The 23,060-nt window shown below is 42.0% G+C and overlaps 2 protein-coding genes across 3 annotated transcripts; one reads left to right on the top strand and one right to left on the bottom strand.

Annotated features, from left to right (window-relative positions):
• The first annotated feature begins 59 nt into the window (after window positions 1-59).
• lsm12b (LSM12 homolog b) lies at window positions 60-4,952 on the top strand. Its single transcript, XM_064950369.1, has 5 exons — window positions 60-335; window positions 2,669-2,802; window positions 3,403-3,512; window positions 4,044-4,170; window positions 4,323-4,952. Exons 1-5 carry the CDS (start codon window positions 209-211, stop codon window positions 4,413-4,415), a joined length of 591 nt encoding a protein of 196 aa, XP_064806441.1. The 5' UTR covers window positions 60-208; the 3' UTR covers window positions 4,416-4,952.
• Window positions 4,953-18,343: 13,391 nt separating this feature from the next.
• tmem101 (transmembrane protein 101) lies at window positions 18,344-23,060 on the bottom strand. 2 transcript variants are annotated; one of them, XM_064950370.1, is made up of 4 exons: window positions 22,887-23,060; window positions 20,841-21,021; window positions 20,343-20,489; window positions 18,344-20,030 (listed from the first exon to the last, which is right to left on the bottom strand). In XM_064950370.1, exons 1-4 carry the CDS (start codon window positions 23,015-23,017, stop codon window positions 19,722-19,724), a joined length of 768 nt encoding a protein of 255 aa, XP_064806442.1. In that variant the 5' UTR covers window positions 23,018-23,060; the 3' UTR covers window positions 18,344-19,721. The 2 variants fall into 2 exon arrangements, with proteins under 2 accessions (XP_064806442.1, XP_064806443.1); XM_064950371.1 differs by lacking the exon at window positions 22,887-23,060 and adding an exon at window positions 22,727-22,844.

The raw sequence follows: 23,060 nt of genomic DNA on the forward strand, positions 1-23,060 counted from the left end.
TTTTTTTTACTTTAGAGAGGAAACCCTATAATATATTATTCTTGGTAAAAATCATAATGTAATGCTAAAATACCAGCTACGGTGGAATTAATGACAATCGTGAGATGGGACGTAACTACGTAATTTGCCACGCCCCGAAGTCGTCCAAGTGACGAGATCACGTACTAATCTGACGTACGACTGGCGCTCCGGTTTCCTGGCGGAGAAGATGGCGGCTCCTGGACCGGGGGAGTATTTTAGCGTCGGAAGCCATGTCTCTTGTCTCACTTGCTTGGGCCAGCGTCTGCAAGGAGAGGTGGTGGCCTTCGACTACCAGTCCAAGATGTTGACTTTGAGTATCCTTTCTCAATTTTAGGATGCCATTGTATCATTGGCCTGTTTGCCTGCAAGGGCATGTGTCAAATAGTGATCCGCGCAGGCGTAATTCGTAGTACCGTAGATTTGTACCACATGAAAAATTGTAATACCATTCATTAAGATTGTCTGAGTCGTACGCTCCTGCATCCGTATTACATTTGGTTAATGTTGATGTTTTGTTTGCTCTGAGTGTTTAGCTATTTTTTTACATGTGTTGTGATCCATGGTAGAACTGCTGATCCTCGACCAGGATCACTATTTGGCAGAATCCAGTATGGCATGGCATCATGGCAGATTCACTAACTGTAAATGGTATAATTCATATTGGCTAGCGTGACAGTCTTGCTAGATAGTTAACTTAGCTAGCAAACTGACCATCGCAGAGGCTTTTTTAAACAGACCACCTGACTGATTGCATACATATCAATAAAAAAATGGCAACAATGAATTTCATTGCACCTCTATGCTAACTAGCAGCTAGGTAGCTCATGCTAGCTTTAGATAGCCAACATATTACGGGACCATTTGGCGCTGTCTTTATGTTTGATATTTGTAAGTGTCAGTCATTAAATCTAACTATCACGGCATGATTGATTGTCAAAGTTAGTGACGTTACATATTCTGACAGAAACGGCATAACGCTAGCTAATTTACAAGCTTATCATGTTGGCCGACAATGGCTTTTCAATACACCTTGGCCCAAGTAGCTAACTGAAAAAGCTATGGATATTTCTCTTTTCAATCCACACTCCTCAGGGTGGGCGTGGGGACCACCTTGCATGGGCTCCAGTGACAGGTTGTCACATGCGCGCTTCTATTGCTAGCCATTCAACTATATTTCTTTCTGCTAGCTATATCAGTCCACTGAGACTGGATCTGTAATTTAGCACCCACAGAGCATTTGAATTGAGTAGGAGAGAACCGGTTGGTGGCAGACCAGAAGGACCCATCAGGAACAAAGCAAGTAAAAAATGTAACCACAGTTGCAATTCATTCCTTTTGGTTAAAGCCATTGTTGTAGTATGTGATTCAATGTTTTGTGGATGAAGAGCTGAATAGAATAGCATCTGTGTTTTGTTTAGATGTCATGATTGAAGTGACCAGTCCGCACTGCTGATGAGGGATGTCCAGCATCTTGCCATGTTTCCTGGCAATTTTTTACAAGCTATCCAGAGGTGTAGATATACCTTCAGGAGAATGTGTGTATTGTCAGTATTTAGGCCTAGACGTTCAATACTAAGCTCTATGTTGTGGAAGGACACACCATCTCTGCATTTAGTGCCTTATGTTGTGCATTCTTTTATTCTGTTCCATTCATGCCTCACCCTTCTTTTGGATGCTTGCTGTCATTCATTGCCATGCTACAACTTGTGTATGTGGATCCAGGCTACTACAGGTGGCAGCATTGCCCTTGGTTGTCATTTCAGCTGACTGACAGTACTGCCACTGACTGATAGGCCGGCCCCAACCTTACCGCAGTGTCTTACTACAGCCGCTGGTGGAGTGCCATACGTCTGGCAAGTGAAACTTCCTCAGTCTACCACTCTATTACAGTGAGCTATGATGTTGTCTGATATATTTTACATTTTAATAGGGATAATAGACCATCATATTTCAATGTTAAAGATTTTAATGCTGCTGATGGTGATGTCATACTTGCTCAGTCAAATACCTCTAGAGGAGTAGAAGGCGCTCAACCAACGTGAGATGAGGTACAACCAAAAAAATCATAAGAGCATTTGGAAGGAATAGGCATGACTCTCACGTGAGCGACATGCCTATTCCTTCCAAATGCTCAGTTGTGCAATTCTCATTTTACACTTACATTTTAGTCATTTAGCAGACAATCTTACCCAGAGCGACTTAGTTAGTGTATTCACCTTAAGATAGCTATGTGAGACAACCACATGTCACAGTAAGTACATTTTTTCCTCAAAGTAGCTATCAGCAAAGTCAGAGCTAGTAAGAAATAAGTTAAGTGCGAGTGTTAGTTCCAGAAATGTTTTATTTTATTTTTTATGCACACCTACTTAGCCCAAAACAATGAACTTAAAATGTCATGACATCTGTATGTGACTGCCCATTATAATTTATACTTGCTCAGGTAGTTTTATAGCAGTATATGGATGTATGCAGTCTGGAACTTTGATATAATGGGGTGTTTTTGTATAGACCAAGAATGTGAACTCTATATTTATCCATGTCTTGAGATTCTTTGAATGGCACTGATGCTCTAGTCTAGTACACCAACTGTCATGTGTGCATGTTACTACCTTTACAGTTTGTTTACCTTGACTTGAGTTCCTCCCAGAATGTGCTCCCTCCAGTGGGAAACCAAACCTCAACGACGTCATCCTGATCAATTTAGCCTATGTTTCTGAAGTGGATATAATAAATGACCGCACTGAAACTCTTCCTCCTCTAGCATCACTGAATGTTAGCAAGGTAGGCCCTCATCTGCTGTGATACTGTAGGTCCCTCAAATTCAGCCAGTTCCACTGCTTTTTTACATTCTTCCCTACTAATCAAGGACTGATTTAGACCTGGGATACCAGGTTGATGCAATTCATTATCAGGTAGAACAGAACAGTTTTTGTAGTCTGTTAAATGACTATTTGTGTAGCCTATGCTTCAGTCTTAAAGTGCTTATGATCAGCCTATTTGTATGGAAAACTAAATATTAACAGGCCCAGTGTGGGTTTACTTATGATGATGACATGAGATACATTTGTCACCCGTCTCAAATAACCACCCATCTGTGTCAGTCATTGTTAAATCTTCCTTGTCAACTTTCTCATCTCACAAGCATTTTGCTACACTTGCATTAACATCTGCTAACCATGTGTATGTGACCAATAAAATGTGATTTGATGTTTCTGGTCAAGGTTGTCAATTGTGTTTTCAATTGAGGGCGAGAGTTGCGTTTCACGCCTATTCTCTTCAAATGCTCTTATAGTTTGTGGTTGCACCTCAACGCACATTGGTTGAGTGTCTTTTACTCCAGATCCCCTCCTAACTTTCTCCTCTCTGCCATCTTCCTCCCAGCTTGCCAATCGGGCACGGTCAGAGAAGGAGGACAAGCTGTCCCAAGCCTATGCAATCAGTGCTGGGGTTTCTGCGGAGGGCCAGCTGCTATTCCAGACTATTCACAAAACGTAAGTGCCTTTTTACATTTTTATTCAATGAACTTGATTAATTCCTGAGGGGCATAGAATCCGTGGTTGGAATAGGATACGATTAATAATTACTGGCTAATTTGATTTGAGGACAAAATTGAAATAGTAGGGGAAAAATAGTTTATTGTTCCATTTTCCTCATTGTCCATGGAAATGTGCCTACTGAATCGTCTTTTTTCAGTCATACTGGCTACGTTTAGGCAGGTGCCGTTTGAGGTCTTGACCTGCTTTGGCTCTTAAGCTTAATTTAAATTGTCAAGAAGCGGGAACGACAATCTAATCCGACACCTCAGTTTTTCCCCACAATGCAGATGCAGAATTTATACCGGTGTGATTGGTCAGCCATAAATAAATACAATTATTACAATTGAGATTTCATGCTTTATTTAGAAACATCAGAATAGAACACCTTGTTTCAATAGACTTGATTCCTCAGCTCAAGGTCAGGGACTGTTTTACCAGTTAAATGTTTCCAGATGTTAATCTAATGATGTGTACTGTGTTCTGCAGCATCAAAGACTGTAAATGGCAGGAGAAGAACATACTGGTCATGGACGATGTTGTAATTTCGCCACCATACCAGGCTGATAACTGCAAAGGCAAAGAGGGAAGCGCTTTAAGTCATGTACGCAAAATAGTGAGTATCACCTACCTACTACATCTGTCATTGTTGTGGAATTATGATAGTTTAAATGTAATTTGCTTTTTTATTTCTTACAAATAACTTTTGATACAATGGCATATAGAATTGGATTATGCATCAAGTCTTCTTCTGTTGTTCCTCTGTAGGTTGAGAAACATTTTAGAGATGTGGAAAGGCAGAAGTCCATGCAACGTTCACAAGCACAGCAAACACAGAAGGACACCACTTTATCTTCTTGAGTCGGCACAGGGCAGCGTGGGTCCGGCCAGCCAGGGTAGGCAACACGGCGGGGGACAGGAAGGCTGCACGGCTGGCAGTGTGTCCCCACTGCCGGACAAGGTTGGCATTCCTAGCCCTCGGTGTCAGAGACCAGGAAGATACAGCGCTGAGGGGCCCTGGTATTCCAGAAGATCAAACCATTTATGAAAAAGACAACATAAAAATAAAGAGGAAAAGAGTTAATCTTAAATTAGACTTTATAAATAATTTAAAACATAAACCATGAAGCAACCATAGTTTCCTTTAACTAACTTCATCATCGTCTCACTCATCCCCCCCATCTATTCATCGTCCTCCCCATCCACCCTCAATTTCATTTCTTCAGAAAGAGAAAATAGAGCAGTCAGAAAGGCTTGTTAGCTTTATTTTCTGTCATTTCCTTTTTTGCTGTATCCATGTTCTACAATTGTCTGTTTTCTGTATTTTAAACAAAATGTGACTTGAAATGCCACACTTTAAAAATACATTTTCTAAAATAAAAGTAACAAAAATTCTGACTAATACTGTAATTTCGATCGCTTTTTGCGAGGCAAGAAAACAATTTATTTTCTGTTGGTAGGACTTTAATTTTTGCTATGACTTTGTATATATGGAACATTGTAGAATATCACAAATTGTCTCTGCAAAAGAATGGTCACTCAATAGTGCAGTAGGCCTAGCCTCGTGAAACCAGACTGACCACTGCGCTCATGTTTAATTTCACGTGGAGTGAAACCGGATGTGAGCTATCACGAGATCGGTCTGGTTTCACAAGGCTGCAGTAGGCTACCGTTTAATCATGACTGTATTCAATGTGCATGGTCATACCTAGCAAGCCACCCATTATACACCAACTAAAACATGTTAGTGGCTTTGGTGGCATATAAGTAAAATTATCTATCACATAAATTGTTCAATCATTCCCATTTGCTATAATTTGACAACACTGCAATTAGAATTTCTCTAGTTATTTTCTCTATTTTGGAATAGATTTGATTAGAGAGCTGTCCTCACAGAATCCCTTGATTACCTGGATATTCAATTAATTATTCAAATTGGTAAAGGATTATTGTTTCTCTCACGCTGCCCGGTAGTCAAATATTACACGCTGCTGTGCTTGCTGCTTCAGAGAACTCCGAACGGATAATGAACAAAATAAGTGAAGGGAGGCCAAGTTGTCATTCAAATGGACTGTAATTTTGGTGTCTGTGATGGTAAGGTAGGAAGTGGGAATCTGCAGGTAATGTCATTACATTCCACTGGGTACCTGCTGGTCTAATCTGAAGTCTAATAGTGGAGAAGACCGATTCACGGACTGTGGTGGAGATACGATTGGACTAGGGTACCTTAATTTTCCAGGAATTCCTGTTGAGGTAAGAATAACTCTTTATATTGTGTATTTTGATTGCAAAATGTTGATTATAGATTTACAGGACTAAGTACTTGTTAATGAATCTGTATAAACTTATTTGTTGGCAAATTACCTATGTACAAAAGTGCTAATCTCATCAATGTTCTGGAAGTCATGGGTTTTATATTGTGAAAAACATTCCTATTTTGGGGATCCACCCAAAATTGACCATATAAGACATTGCTGCCTGATGTTCAATCTAATCAGGAATGTTCAATGTTCACCAACGGCATCAACTGAACTGTACACATGACAATTTTTTCCCCATAACTACTACAGTGTGTATTTTTCCCATTAGAAAAACAGAATCAACAACATCTTAGACCAACAACATCTTGGGGGATCCAGGTTGTGAATATCACTTGTAAACAGTGACTGATACATCCTCCAGATTCATAAATGAGACCTCTACATGTACGACACAACTTATCCACTATACTAGACCTGGCTGACAATCACTATGTCCGGGGCCATCAAGATAGTTAGTGCTATCCAGAACATGGGACGTCCCTAATCCTAACATTAACCCATACCTAAACTTAACCCTTACCTTAATGTCAGTTGGGACATCAGAGTCCCTTTTAGACTTCATTTTTAAGGTGTCCCCACTAATGCCTGTGCTACGAAGCCTCATACCTGGTGGACTGGAAGTCTTGTGCCTTCATCCACATCCCTGACGGTGTGGCTCCTGGACCTGAGTAGTAAAAAGCTTACTGAGCTACAGAGTGACTCCTTCACTGGGATCTGGTAGCTTCGCATCCTCCTGACCTCACAGGATGATCTGCAGACTCTAATCAAATTGTATTTGTCACATGCCGAATACAACCGTGAAATGCTTACTTATAAGCCCTTAATCAACAATGCAGTTTTAAGAAAAGAGAAAAAAAGTGTTAAAAGTATTTAGTAAAACAAACTGAAATAAAAAAATGTATCCAGATGCTGCACTCCCAGTGGCCGGTGTTTTTAATGCAGGAAAACTGAATCCGTTTCACCTCATTTCTACCTGCATGTCACGTGTGCAACTAGAGGTGAAAAACCTTTACTCCACACACAGAAATGCATACAAAGCTATCCCTTGCCCTCAATTTTGCAAATCTGACCATGACAGGACTGGAATATGTTCTGGGATTCATCCGATGGCATTGAAGAGTTTACCACATCAGTCACCAGCTACATTAATAAGTGCTAAAGTATATAATCGTAAAGTGTTGGTTTCATGAACTGAAATAAAAGATCACAGAAATGTTCCATATGCACAAAAAGCGTATTTCTCTCATTTTTGTGCACAAATTTGTTTACATCTCTGTTAGTGAGTATTTTTCCTTTTCCAAGATAATTAATCCGCCTGACAGATGTGGCATATCAAGAAGCTGATTAAACAGCATGATCATTACACAGGTGCACCTTGTGGACAATAAAAGGCCACCCTAAAATGTGTAATCTTGTCACACAACACAATGCCACAGATCAGCATGAAGAAAAGGGTGAGGAGGGCGGGGTGCCTTGTAAGAATTTGCTGACGAGTAGGTAAACCACCACTACCTTACCTATTATTGGCCAAGGTGCAATCATTGGAAAACAAACTGGACGATCTACGATTAAGACTATCCTACCAACAGGCCATTAAAAACGGTTATATCTTATGTTTCACCGAGACGTGGCTGAAAGACGACACCGATAATATAGAGTTGGCAGGTTTCTCTGTGCATCGGCAGGACAGAGCAGCTATGTCTGGTAGGACGAGGAGCTGGGGTGTATCTATTTGTCAATAACTGCTGGTGAGCAATGTCTAATATTAAAGAAGTCTTGAGGTATTGCTCGCCTGAGGTAGAATACCTTGTGATAAGCTGTAAGACTACACGATCTACCAGGAGAGTTCTCATCTAAATTATTCGTAGCCTTCTATTTACCACAACAACCCGAAGACTGCACTCAACGAGCTGCATAAGGCCATAAACAAACAAGAAAATGCTCATCCAGAAGTGGCGCTCCTAGTGGCTGGGGACTTTAATGCAGGCAAACTAAAATCCGTTTGACCTAAATTCTACCAGCATATCACATGTGCAACCAGAGTAGGAAAAAAAACTCTAGACCACCTTTACTCCACACACAGAGATGTGTACAAAGCTCTCCCTCGCCCTCCATTTGGCAGATCTGACCATAATTCTATCCTACTGATTCCTGCTTTCAAGTTTAACACTAAAGCAGGAAGTATCAGTGACTCGCCCAATACGGAAGTGGTCAACTGATGCAGATGCTACACTACGGGACTGTTTTGCTAGCACAGACTGGAAAATGTTCCGGGATTCATCCAATGGCATTGAGGGGTATACCACCTTAGTCACCGGCTTCATCAATGAGTGCATTGACGATGTCGTCCCCACAGTGACCATATATACATTTCCCAACCAGAAGCCACGGATTACAGGCATCATCCGCACCTAGCTAAAGGCTGGAGCTGCCGCTTTCAAGGAGCGGGACACTAATCCGGTCGTTTATAACAAATCCCGCTATCCCCTCAGCCGAACCATCAAACAAAGCGTCAATACAGGACGAAGATTGAATCCTACGACACCGGCTCTGATGCTCATCGGATGTGCGAGGGATTGAAAAATATTACAGACTACAAAGGGAAACCCAGCAATGAGCTGCCCAGTGACGCGTGCCTACCAGACGAGCTAAATACCTTTTATGCTCCCTTCAAGGCAAGCAACACTAAAGCATGCATTAGAGCACCAGCTGTTCCGGACGACTGTGTGATCATGCTCTTCGGAGCCGATGTGAGCAAGACCTTTAAACAGGTCAACATTCACAAAGCCACGGGGCCAGACAGATTACCAGGACGTGTACTCAATGCATGCGCGGACCAACTGTCAAGTGTGTTCACTGACATTTTCAACCTCTCCCAGACCGAGTCTGTAATACCTACATGTTTCAAAGTGAAGGTAACCTGCCTAAAATGATTACAGCCCCGTAGCACTCACGTCGCTAGCCATGAAGTGCTTTGAAAGGCTGGTCATGGCTCACATCAACACCATTATCCCAGAAACCCTAGACCCACTCCAATTCGCACACCGCGCCAACATGTCCACAAATGACGCAATCTCAGGCGCACTCCACACTGCCCTTTCCCACTTGGACAAAAGGAGCACCTATGTTAGAATGCTGTTCATTCACTACAGCTCAGCGTTGAACACCATAGTATCCATAAAGCTCATTAAGCTAAGGACCATGGGACTAAACACCTCCCTCTGCAACTGGAACCTGGGTTTCCTGACGGGCTGCCCCCAGGTGGTAAGGGTAGGCAACAACACATCTGCCACGCTGATCCTCAACACTGGGGCCACAACCTCTCCCTCAACATGATCAAGACAAAGGCACTGATCGTGGACTATAGGAAAAGGAGGGCCGAACAGGCCTCCATTAATCGACGGGGCTGAAGTGGAGCGTTCTAGAGATTCAAGTTTCTTGGTGTCCTCATCACCAACAAACTATCATGGTCCAAACACACCAAGACAGTCATGAAGAGGACATGACAACACCTTTTCCGCCTCGGGAGACTGAAAGGATTTGGCATGGGACCCCAGATCCTCAAAGTTGTACAGCTGCACCATCGAGAGCATCCTGTCCGGTTGCATCCCCGCCTGGTATGGCAACTGCTCGGAATCTGTCCGTAAGGCGCTACAGATGGTAGTGCGTACTGCCCAATACATCACTGTGGCCAAGCTTCCTGCCATCCAGGACATATATACTAGGCAGTGTCAGAGGAAGGCCCAAAAAATGGTCAAAGACGACAGTCACTCCTGTCATAGAATAGTCTGTTACAGCACGGCAATCGGTACCAGAGCGCCAAGTCTAGGACCAAATGGCTCCTTAACAGCTTCTACCCCCAAGCAAAAAGACTGCTGAAAAATGTATCAAATGATCACCCGGACTATGTACATTGACCCCCCCCCCCCCGTTTTTAATGTGCTACTACTCGCTGTCTATTATCTAAGTGAAGTCACTTTACCAATTACCTTGACTAACCTGTACCCCGCACAATGAGTCGGTACCAGTACACCCTGTATATAGCCTCGTTATTATGTAATTTTCTTGTTACTTTTATAATTTATAAAAAAAAATGTACTTTGATTTATTTAGTAAATATTTTCCTAACTCCATTGCTGGTTAAGGGGTTGTAAGTAAGCATTTAATGTTAAGGTCGACACCTGTTGTGTTTGGCGCATGTGACAAATACAATTTGATTTGTTGTCTCAAGTTTTGAGGGAGTGTGAAATTGGCATGCTGACTGCAGGAATGTCCACCAGAGCTGTTGCCAAATAATTGCATGTTAATTTCTCTACCATAAGCAGACTCCGACGTAGTTCTAGAGAATTTGGCAGTACGTCCAACCAGCCTCACAACCGCGGACCACGTGTAACCATGCCAGCACAGGACCTCCACATCCGGAGTATTCACCTGCGGGATCGCAGCCACCCGGACAGCACATATCACAAGGATATGTACACAATTCCTGGAAGCTGAAAATGTCCCAGTTCTTCCATGGCCTGCATGCTCACCAGACATGTCATCCATTGAGCACGTTTGGGATGCTCTTGATCAACATGTGTTCCAGTTCTCGCCAATATCCAGCAACTTCACACAGCCATTAAAGAGGAGTGGAACAATATTCCACAGGCCACGATCAACAGTCTGACAAACTCTATGCGAAGGAGATATCGCGCTGTATGAGGCAAACGGTGGTCACACCAGATACTGACTGGTTTTTGGATCCACGCCCCTACTTAAAAAAAAGAAGATATGTGTGACCAACGTGAGTCATTCTTTACCTTTTTCGATTATTTGTTACCGTTTTATAACATTTTGTCTTATATTTTAACTTTGTCATATTGTTACCTTTTGTTGAATAATTTCTCATACAGCATATCATTAAGAATCTTTATTTTCCAGGCCCTATCATCCCTTTCTTTCCTGGAGTGGTTGGACCTGAGCTACAACCAGCTTCGGTGGCTCCTGCCTGGCTTCTCCCACAGCCTGTCCTCTCTTCTGGAGCTCTGCCTAGACCAAAACAGCTGGGTGTTCTGGGACTGGAGAAGTTTGAGAACCTCAGGAAACTGCACCTCAGCCACAACCACCTCCTGGATGATGGCACTCGGGGCTCTGAGGGACCTGTCCTGCCTCCGCCACCTCAACCTCCAGGTTGATATTTCATGTCATCTTGTTTGTCTTCAGTTCAGAATATGTGCAATTTGAAAAAATATATAACCCGTAGGGGAACCAGGCAGCAAGGTCTAGTGGTACTGCCAGTGCGTGCTATTAAAACCTGTTATGTGTATATTTTGGCCATTTAGGAAAATCTCTTATAATATATTTGCCATTTAGCAGATGCTTTTATCCAAGACTTAATCATGTGTGCATACGTATAATTGATAAATAAAAATCAATGTTACTTATGGGTGATCCCAGGAATCGAACCCACTATCCTGAGGTTACAAGCACCAAGCTCTACCAACTGAGCTTCAAATGACCTTATTCAGCTAAAACAAAATAATTAAAATAAATTATCTAAACTTCACTACTAGACACTTGAGTGTTTTTTTAGTCTCCCTGCATAATTATGAATGATGAGAGGGTGTTTCAGACAGGCCCTGGGAAAGTTCAACCAATTGGCTATTTGATTGAGCCTGCTATCTGATCTAAAAATGAATGGTGTCATATTTTAGAGCAATTATTGTGTTTCGCTGATTGCACGATCACATCACGCTAAGAGCAAGTAGATATCGTTGGCCTTGATCAAGAGAGCCATTTTTTAAATTTCATCTTTATTTAACCAGGTAACCTAGTTGAGAACAAGTTCTCATTTACAACTGCGACCTGGCCAAGATAAAACAAAGCAGTGCGACAGAAACAACAACTCAGAGTTACACATGGAATAAACAAGTGTACAGTCAATAACACAATAGAAAAAAAGAGTCTATATACAGTGTGTGCAAATGGCATGAGGTAAGGCAAAAAATAGGCCATAGTAGCAAAATAATTACAATTTAGCAGATTAACACTGGAGTGATAGATGAGCAGATGATGATGAGCAGATGATGGTGTGTAAGTAGTGACACTGGTGTGCAAAAGAGCAGCAAAGTAAATAAAAACAATATGGGGATGAGGTAAGTAGATTGGGTGGGCTATTCACAGATGGACTATGTACAGCTGCAGCGGTCGGTTAGCTGCTCATATAACCAATGTTTAAAGTTAGTGAGGGAAATGTAAGTCTTCAGCGTCAGCGATTTTTGAAAGTCTTCACATTGTAGTTATCAGATTTACATCAAAATGTTGCAAAACTTGTGTGACTAAACATGAAACATGAAACTATAAGTTTAAAATAAAATGTTATTGCTCAATCAGTAACCCCACCCACGGGAGCACAGACATTGGCTAGAAGGATGAAACACGCTCCTTATCCTCCCCAGTACAAAAGCCCCATTAACGATCATTAACATTCAGTTCCAGAAATCTGAGTACTGCTGTCCTAATGTTTAGAAGGGTGAATGAGCAGTATGGCTGGTGGCATTGTCATGCTGGAGGGTCATGTCAGGATGAGCCTGTAGGAAGGGTACCACATGAGGGAGGAGGATGTTGAGATTGCCTGCAATGACAACAAGCTCAGTCTGATGATGCTGTGACACACCGCCCCAGACCATGACGGATCCTCCAACTCCAAATCAATCCCGCTCCAGAGTACACGCCATGGTGTAATGCACATTCCTTCGTAGACAAACGAGAATCCGACCATCACCCCTGGTGAGACAAAACCGCGTCTCGTTAGTGAAGAGCACTTTTTGCCATTCCTGTCTGATCCAGCGATGGTGGGTTTGTGCCCATAGGCAACATTGTTGCTGGTGATGTCTGGTGAGGACCTGCCTTACAACAGGCCTACAAGACCTCAGTCCAGCTTCTCTCAGCCTATTGCGGACAGTCTGAGCACTGATGGAGGGATTGTGCGTTCCTGGTGTAACTCAGGCAGTTGTTTCCATCCTGTACCTGTCCCGCAGCTGTCCGTCCTGTCTCTCTGTAGCACTGTCTTAGGTGTTTCACAGGACAGACATTGCAATGTATTGCCGTGGCCACATCTGCAGTCCTCATGCCTCCTTGCAGCATGCCTAAGGCACGTTCACGCAGATTAGCAGGGACCCTGGGCATCTTTCTTTTTCAGAGTCAGTAGAAAAAGCGTCTTTAGTGTCCTATGTTTTCATAACTGTGACCTTAATTGCCTACTGTCTGTAAGCTGTTAGTGTCTTAACGATCATTCCACAGGTGCATGTTCTTTAATTGTTTATGGTTCAATGAACAAGCATGGAAAACAGTGTTTAAATCCTTTACAATGAAGTGTGTGAAGTTATTTGTATTTTTATGAATTATCTTTGAAAGACAGGATCCTGAAAAAGGGATGTTTCTTTTTTTGTTGAGTTTACTTATCAAATTTATTTATATAGCCCTTATTTACATCAGCTGATATCTCAAAGTGCTGTACAGAAACTCAGCCTAAAACCCCAAACAGCAAGCAATGCAGGTGTAGAAGCACCGAGGCTAGGAAAAACTCCCTAGAAAGGCCAAAACCTAGGAATAAACCTAGAGAGGAACCAGGCTGAGGGGTGGCCAGTCCTCTTCTGGCTGTGCTGGGTGGAGATTATAACAGAACATGGCCTAGATGTTCAAATGTTCATAAATGACCAGCATGGTCAAATAATAATAATCACAGTAGTTGTCGAGGGGGCAACACGTCAGCACCTCAGGAGTAAATGTCAGTTGGCATTTCATAGCCGATCATTAAGAGTATCTCTACCGCTCCTGTTGTGTCTAGAGAGTTGAAAACAGCAGGTCTGGGACAGGTAGCACGTCCGGTGATCAGGTCAGGGTTCCATAGCCGCAGGCAGAACAGTTGAAACTGGAGCAGCAGCTCGGTCAGGTGGACTGGGGACAGTAAGGAGTCATCATGCCAGTTAGTCCTGAGGCATGGTCCTAGGGCTCAGGTCCTCCGAGAGAGATAGAAAGAAAGAGAATTAGAGAGAGCATACTTAAATTCACACAGGACACCGGATAAGACAGGAGAAGTACTCCAGATATAACAGACTGACCCTAGCCCCCGACACATAAACTACTGCAGCATAAATACTGGAGGCTGAGACAGGAGGCGTCAGAAGACACTGTGGCCCCATCCGGTGATACCCCCAGACAGGGCCAAACAGGCAGGATATAACCCCACCCACTTTGCCAAAGCACAGCCCCCACAACACTAGAAGGATATCTTCAACCACCAACTCACCATCCTGAGACAAGGCCGAGTATAGCCCACAAAGATCTCCGCCACGGCACAACCCAAGGGGGGGCGCCAACCCAGACAGGAAGATCATGTGAGTGATTCAACCCACTCAAGTGACACACCCATCCTAGGGATGGCATGGAAGAGCACAAGTAAGCCAATGACTGAGAGGCAGAGAATCCCAGTGGAGAGAGGGGAACCGGCCAGGTAGAGACAACAAGGGCGGTTCGTTGCTCCAGAGCCTTTCCGTTCACCTTCACACTCCTGGGCCAGACTTCACTCAATCATATGACCTACTGAAGAGCATGCTAGCCTAGTTGGACTAGGTAAATTAGCTAGCTAACATTACAATCCTGTATTGAACTTTGAAAGCCATCAGCTAAATCGTATAGCTAGCTCGCCATCTTTTGGATACATACTGTCAATTTTGCCTATGCCATGGTAGTCACAGACGGGTACCTCTGTTTGTTATATCTTTGACTAACATTAGCGAACATAAGCTAGCCACCCTTGTCTAGAAAACAATCCGTTAGAACCAGTGTACCTTCTAGACCAGGTAATAAATGTAGTCTACCCCTTTTCTCTTTTAACCTGAGTTTTACAGAGAAAAGGTAATCTGGAGACCTTCCACAGTGCCTTAATGAAAAATACCCCAAAGAGGCAGAATTTGGGGCACACGAGCATGAGGGAGGAAAAACACCTTGCGGTTATGGAGCACAACAAGATTGTTGTTATTGCAATAGTAGTAACACAACCACCTCATTCTCTCTGCAGATAAAGGCTACTATTGACAAGAATGATCTGTCAGTTAATGGGCTGGGGGAGGATTACAGATAAATACTGTTTTTGCTCCATGAAGTAATCCAACAAAGTTTACGCCACCATCTTGTCTATTTCAAGTCCACACCAAAGTGCCGCATGTCGTGATGACAGACATCTGTCTCGATCAATGACAGACTTGAAATAGGCAAGACCGCAGCATACACATTGTTGGATTACTTCATGGTGAAAAAAGTATTTTAATAATGGAGCATTTTCTAAATTCAAATGGACTCCCTGCAACTGGACACATACATTTTGAGACTCCTATTTCCACAAATCGAGGACGAAGACAACATCACCAAGCTAAGGTTGGTCAAAAATGTTCTGTGCTACGGCAAACAGTACCTATCCTGTAACTCCCAGTAATCGACACCAAAAATATTTGGTTAAATCACATTATTTGGTGTAATAGTCTGTAGCTTAGATAACTGGTGATCAGCAGATGAAGGTAGAGGTAGTCATAATGAAATTGCCTTTCACAAAGAAAAGAAAATACAGCATGATCAGTGCAGTAAAGTTCAGGGAATGCTTGTACAGCTGTAGGAGGAGTGTTGTCATGATCAAATTGCCATTCAGCTCCTCGTGTAGTCATCTGCTTGAAATACAGCATAATGTCCAATCCATCGAGAGGGATAAAGTTCACAAGATACGGTTCTGCTACAATGACACATGCAGGCAAAGGAATTATGTTTCTCTCCATATAGAATCCACTCCAATAAGAAGCCCAATCACTACACGGTATTGTCTGCAAGACAAAAAAAATGACTCTTTTGAACAGTTTGAATTACAGTTGAACTGTGTCAGCATAACATCAACATTAGCGTAGAATAGTTGAACATGCATACATGTTACATTTAGAACAATAGCTAGCCTAATAGAAATAAATATTGCATAACCCTCAACCTTTGCACAGTGAACAGCCCGTACAAATGGACCTAGGTACTGTAGGCAGACAGTATCTAAATGCACAGCCATGTCTCAGGCATGCTTAGGCAAATATTTATTTTATAGTAAAACCAGTTTCAATTTGATATTTACAACAGTAAATTGTTGTATTGTTTATTCTCACTGCTAGCTGGATATCCAATAATTGTTATTTACATCTGTTTGGAATCCTATCTTGTGTCAAACCTATACATTTTGTGAGATTGACATGCATCCACATTCATAATCATAACCAATGTCAAACCTTTTAAATTGTTATATAACTAGCTACTAAAATGATTTACAGTTGCTGATGTTACACGTTTTCTAACAAGCTACAAACGCAAGGCTTGGCGCATAAGTTAGCAGGCATCAGTATAACGAGCTAGCCAACTCCAGTCGTGCTAACGTTTGCTGGTAAACCTAGCATTAGGGGTCTGGTTGTAACTTTGTAGCTTCCTGTTTAATACAACAGGTGTAGTAGACCTTACAGTGAAAACTTACAGGCTCTAACCAATAGTGCAAAAAAAGGTATAGGGTGAACAATAGGTAGAAATAAAAGAAATAAACAGTAAAAAGACAGTGAAAAATAACATTAGTGAGGCTATATACAGTAGCGAGGCTACATACAGACACCGGTTTGTCCGGCTGATTGAGGTAGTATGTACATGTAGATATGGTTAAAGTCACTATGCATATATGAAGAACAGAGAGTAGCAGTAGCGTAAAAGAGGGGTTGGTGTGTGGCAGGACACAATGCAGATAGCCCGGTTAGTCAATGTGCGGGAGCACTGGTTGGTCGGGCCAATTGAAGTAGTATGTACATGAATGTATTGTAATGAAACAGCAGGGAGCAGGTCTCGAACCCTCGACCTTCGAGCCCGAGGGCCGACGAGCTATCGACTGTGCCGCAAAAGCATGCTCATGCGACAGAGTCGATTTCCGCGCTTTTAAACCCAGGGTCGTTACACTATAGTTAAAGTGACTATGCATATATGATAAACAGAGAGTAGCAGCAGTGTAAAAGAGGGATTGGGTGGGGGCACACAATGTAAATAGTCCGGGTAGCCATTTGATCACCTGTTCAGGAGTATTATGGCTTGGGGGTAAAAACTGTTGAGAAGCCTTTTTGTCCTAGGCTTGGCACTCCGGTACCGCTTGCCATGTGATAGTAGAGAGAACAGTCTATGACTGGGGTGGCTGGGGTCTTTGACCATTTTTAGGGCCTTCCTCTGACACCGTCTGGTGTAGAGGTCCTGGATGGCAGGCAGCTTAGCCCCATTAGTAGCCATATCTAGGACTAAAGAGAAGAGGTTTTCAATTCAGATACAATAGATGTCCAATTTATAAAACTGCTTCTATTTTGTCATATGACTAACTCTAGTTGTTTAGCTAACTTAACCCCCCCCCACTGTTACACAGTAGTATGTTAGCCAGCAATACACACTATGGGTTTCAGTAGATTAACTAGTTAGCTAGCAGGTGGCTTGCAGGAAAAATAACTTACTTAGTCACTGTATTTATCATCTGCCCTCTTGGTGCTGGCATCAGCTGTAAATGAGCTTCTAGCTAAATCCAAGTCTAAATCCAAGTCTTCAATTTCCAATCCACTTCTCTATTTCTGGTTAAAACATGGTTAAATGTCACCTTGTAGCTAATAGAACATCAAAATAATGCTCCCTTGTCAAATGAAAGGAATTACTTGAAGTCATTGCCGTCTGGTCAGGTCCTTCAGCTTTGCCCAAAGGATTGTGTCCCTTTCAAAAAAGCCAGCCTTGGGGGAGGGATGTGGCCAGAGCACGAAGCACCAACCCACCCGAGTTGTAGTCTTTCAGAGACTAGAAATAATGTCAGCTTGTATATTTAGCCATTAATCCTCTGATAGGAACCTCGCTGAAAGACATCCAATGGCTCTATCGAACAAGGACAACCATATCTACATGCACAAAAACACAGACACACACAGTATAACAGTCTTCACGAAATGCCACAAAGCAGGATTACATTTATTTTATCCAACTTCCCAACAGGGTGGGGGGGCTTAGCCCCCCTCTGGACCATCCCCCAGACATCCTCACATACTTTGTGCCCCCTCAGATTGAGGTACATGACACCCCTGGATATTTCTACCATTTGTCCACTAGTTACCACTGACACAAAGTTAAAATTGGCTGTCATAAAAATGCATGCAATCTAAAATGAGCTTTTTGGTCTTAATTTAAGGTTAGTCATAAGTTCAGCAGTGTGGTTAAGGTTAGGTTTAAAATCAGATTTTAAGAGACATTGTAGAAATAGGCCGGGTTTATGACTTTGTTACTGTGGTAACTAATGAAAACCGTCAGGTCTTTTATGATTTCCTTGTGCATAAAAATACAGATTGATAAATAATGAATTACTATTGTGAAAAGTGAATATACACAGAATACGCAATATACAAAACCAAACCAGTAGTTGTTTATTTAGTTGTATGACAACCTACACTCAGGAATGTCGTCAGGAATGGAAACAAATGATATTCAAAAATAAATATGATCATATATTCAATTTGCATTAGGTACAAAAGGAGTACACTGTAGTTCTATTATTTGATAGAAAATATGCAAAATGTCAAGTTGCAGCAAAACATTTGACAACTAAACCACGATATAACCCCCCAAATACTCAAACTGAAATCTGCTATAGCCATATGTAAATACCAGGTTTCCAAACATAATTCACTTTTTACAGAATTCTAGCTAAGTTAAATATACTGAACAAAAATATAAATGCAACATGTAAAACTGAAATAAAAGATCCCAGAAATGTTCCATACTCACAAATCTAATTTCTCTCAAAACTTGTGCACAAATGTGTTTTACATCCCTGTTAGTGAGCATTTCTCCTTTGCCGAGATGATCCATCCACATAACAGGTGTGGCATATCAAGAAGCTGATTAAACAGCATTATCATTATACAGGTGCACCTTGTGCTGGGGACAATAAAAATCCACTTTAAAATGTGCAGTTTTGTCACACAACAATGCCACAAATGTCTCAAGTTTTGAGGGAGCGCGCAATTGGCATGCTGACTACAGGAATGTCCACTAGAGCTCTTTCCAGATAATTTAATGTTCATTTCCCTTCCATAAGCCACCTCCAACATCGTTTCAGAGAATTTGGCCGTACGTCCAACGGGCCACACAACCGCAGACCCACGTGTAACAAAGCCAGCCCAGGACCTCCACATCCGGCTTCTTCACCTGCGGGATCATCTGAGACCAGCCACCCAGACAGCTGTTGAAACTGAGTATTTGTCTGTAATAAAGACCTTTTGTGAAATCCATAGGTTAGGGATTAATTTATTTATTTGAATTGACCGATTTCCTTATATGAACTGTAAAATAGTTAATTGTTGCGTTATGTATTTTTGTTCAGTATAAAAAAATAAAACTCAACAGGGCTCATATCTATTTTCTGCAGAAGCAAAGTTGGACAGGTAGTTAACGATAAGGTCTACCCACATGGCTGTCTGTCAGGCAGGGATTAGCGTCCAATCACCATTTATCTCCTGCTGTAAGTGAGGATCAGTTCATCTGAGGATCCAGAAAGACTGTATAAGTCTCACATGGCACCTTATTCCCAATATAGTGCACTACTGTTGACCAGGTGGCACCCTATTCCCAATATAATGCATTACTTTTGGCCAAAGCTTTGGTCAAAAGTAGTGCAATATATAGGGAATAGGGTGCCATTTGAAACACTAAATGTAGCTTCAGTCTCATGTTAAGTATTGGCCTCTCTTCTGATAGTCTGCCAAGGTGTCCATTCCATTCAACCGTCTGTAGCCAGAATCAGCACGGCCCCGAAAATACCCACGTTATGCCCCATCAGCTTCAACTGGTTCCAGAACTCTACATGGCGCGTGTTGTGCCAGTAGCCCAGGTTACCGTCGATGAAGAGCAGGATGAGGGGCAGGACCACTGCCAGGATCTGTGCAGCTAGACGGATATAACAGCCAGAGAGGAAGGCCAGGGCCAGCACTCCAAACAGCACCACCAGTAGCATTAGGGTAATCTCCCCACCAGGGATGTGGTTCAGGTAGGCCATCCTGTCCTCTTTACTGTGCTGGAGGGAGTACACCTGGTGGAGGGCACACAGCGCTGCATTAAGTTGTTATTTAGGCTGCTACTGTATATTTGTTGGACTCACCATTCCGTTTATTGCACCTAGTTGTACAATGATTTGATCTCTATCGCTCTCATATCTGATTAGGACACAAATGTCAAACTTGACTCGGCTATTTAAATCAGGGAAAATCTAGGCCTTTTGCTATCCAGGTTTCTAGGTCTGCAGTAATTGATTTTAAGGATGGAGGAAGGGGATTCCTATCACAGTGCTTCTTTCTAGGTCAAACGCTGTAGCTAATTCACTGAAGTAGGTTGTTTGTCTTACCATACAGATGAGGTAGACCCCTATGAAGACCTGTCCGGTGGACTGCAGCGATCTGGTGCGATGTTTCTGTCTGTATACCTCCCCCGCACCACTGGCTAGGACCAGGAAACCCCCGATGATAGCCAGGGTTCTGGAGTACATCCTTACCTACAGGATCACATAAGACACAGAAGGTCAGTTGAGCCTTCCTAGAGATGTAGTGAAGGGGGGATGCAAACACTTACTACATTTCTTCAACACAATGTTTTAATTCATCCTAAAATAGGATCATCTTAGTCATGTCCGTTTTTTTTGGGCCCAGCACCCAGTATTAAACCACAATAAGTTATGACTAAATAGAGCCCACTATTTATTGTCTTTCGACAGGTGGTGTCATTCCTACACAATGCACAGCTCTCAATGTAGACAGTTGTCACTCTCCACAAAACATTTCTTACCCCCAGGATACTTCAGCTGGAGTTGTCACACTATATACTCCTCCTCACAGGCAGTACTCACCTTCAGCCAGTCACTATAGTGCACTTGTTCACCAATATAAGAAGCGTAGGTGCTGATAGCTAACTGTATGGCGGCCCCCAGTGCAAACCACCTCCTCTTCACCCCAAAGGACATGAAGCTGGCACAAAGAACTGATACCCCCATGTCAAAGTACAAGTAGGGAACCTGGATGTCAGGTTTCCTGGAGATTAAGAAAAAAGCACATATTACAACACTGAAATGGTTAAATATTCAAAAATCATTGTTCAAATCAACTAATTGATTACACTCATGGTTAACAATGGCTATGATTTCATACCTCCAAAGACAACGATTTGTCTCACTTAGCTACCTTGAAGTGGAACTGACAGCATTTTAACTACTTTGCAGATATGAAACAAACATACAATCATAATCAGTCAAAAATATCAAATTTCCAGTTTAATGCAACAAAACCAACTTTATAAGAGGAGGCTATAAAAATAGTTTATATTTGACTCAATTCCATGATGTTCAGTAAGGCATTGTTGGCAGTAGTCTCGGGTGGTTTACTGTGTATACACACACCGGGGTATTTGGAAAAAGCCATGGGATGGTTTTCAATACTGTTGAATTTATTTATTTTAAGTTTAATACATTTTGAATAATTGTAGCTACTTTAAGTAAACACCTGCAGTCAATTTGTGCAATATGTTAGGAGATAAAGAACATTGCGTTCTTCATTTCAGCTGTCACACTGAGTCACAACTGTTTGCCAGCTAGATATCAGTAACAGTAATCATGAGTAGAGGTCGACCGATTCATCGGAATGGCCGATTGATTAGGGCCAATTACAAGTTTCACCCAACTTATTGTGGGAAGCTTGTTGAAGGCTACCTGAAACGTTTGACCCAAGTTAAACAATTTAAAGGCAATGCTACTAATTGAGTGTAAACTTGTAACCCACTGGGAATGTGATGAAGGAAATAAAAGCGGGAATAAATCTCTACTATTATTCTGACATTTCACATTGTTAAAATAAAAGTGGTGATCCTAACTGACCGAAGACAAGGAATTTTTACTATGTCAGGAGTTCCCAAATATTTGAAGAAATCTATTCAGGAGTATTTTGTGAATGCATTCTAATGATCTAAAGTTGCTCTGTTGCTACTTCATGTAAACACACAATCCAGTTCAAAGTTAATGATGGCAGGCCCATGTGGCAAATGGTTTATTTGCATATAGGCCTACTGTAGCTCTGATTGGATATGGCACACTGGTCCGTGTAGACTCCAGTCCTGGACAAGACAGGTGTTTTTAAATTAGGTTTTATTTACTGCAGTGCCACTTCCCACTCTATATTGCTATAGAATTTTCAGAAAGGCTGTACTATACATAATTCCCAAACATTCTATGAATTTATGAAAATTACCATATAGTGCTGGCTTGTCAGAAAATGTTTAAAAAAACAAACATGTAATATTATTCCTGAGGGTGTATATGAACAGATTTGAATACGATTTCATGTTAAAATGCTGTCAGTTCCACTTTAAACTGGATACACTAACTGTAAATCGCTCTGGATAAAGCATCTCCTTATTAATGACTAAAATATTAAGGACTTGGCATTCTTCGAAAAAAACAATAATACATTAATGAATGGTTTATATGCCATGTGAGAAGATATGCCACACAGTCACTGTTACTATATATTTACAGTTGTAGACCATATGACTTGATCAAAGTAAGGTAACTGGAGACTCCACCAGCTAGATTACAGGGTGGTGCACTCCTATTTAAAGATTACAGAAATATCACCCTGCCATAACTAGAGCCAGATGGCCCACAATCCCGGAAGTTGTAGCTTCTGTAGTTCTATGTTCTTTTACACAACCAAATGACCACGTTCTTAACCCAGAAAACAGTACCTGGCATAGAAAAGCCACACTAGTGTAGTAAATATGTCTGTCAATAATGTAGCTCAACTAACAAGCAAAGTGACGCTGTAAAGCCAACCCTCTGTTTAGCCGATTAGCGGCTAGCCGACGTCTGCAGAAACGTACTTGCATACATATCCACCGCGCTTACCTTTTTACATCCGCGCGCTCGGCAAAGAGCATCAGCATTGTAAAGCAGTTCCAGAAACCAAATCGGGTCAAAATAAAGGCGCCAAATTGACAGAGGCGCCGGAGAACTTGCCTACTGCTAGGGGCAGCCATTATTGTTACCACAGTGTTACGTCAGCAGTGGGCAAAAACTTTA

The sequence above is a fragment of the Oncorhynchus masou genome, chromosome 31 (assembly GCF_036934945.1).
Source record: "Oncorhynchus masou masou isolate Uvic2021 chromosome 31, UVic_Omas_1.1, whole genome shotgun sequence".
Taxonomy (NCBI): domain Eukaryota; kingdom Metazoa; phylum Chordata; class Actinopteri; order Salmoniformes; family Salmonidae; genus Oncorhynchus; species Oncorhynchus masou.

Coding starts and splice junctions, on each gene's coding strand:
- lsm12b (XM_064950369.1), top strand. CDS start 209: ATGGCGGCTCCTGGACCGGGGGAGTATTTTAGCGTCGGAAGCCATGTC. Junction 336..2,668: donor GTCCAAGATGTTGACTTTGA/GTATCCTTTCTC, acceptor AGTTCCTCCCAG/AATGTGCTCCCTCCAGTGGG. Junction 2,803..3,402: donor CATCACTGAATGTTAGCAAG/GTAGGCCCTCAT, acceptor TCTTCCTCCCAG/CTTGCCAATCGGGCACGGTC.
- tmem101 (XM_064950370.1), bottom strand. CDS start 23,017: ATGGCTGCCCCTAGCAGTAGGCAAGTTCTCCGGCGCCTCTGTCAATTT. Junction 21,022..22,886: donor GAGCGCGCGGATGTAAAAAG/GTAAGCGCGGTG, acceptor CTTAATCTCCAG/GAAACCTGACATCCAGGTTC. Junction 20,031..20,342: donor GGGTCTACCTCATCTGTATG/GTAAGACAAACA, acceptor GCCCTCCACCAG/GTGTACTCCCTCCAGCACAG.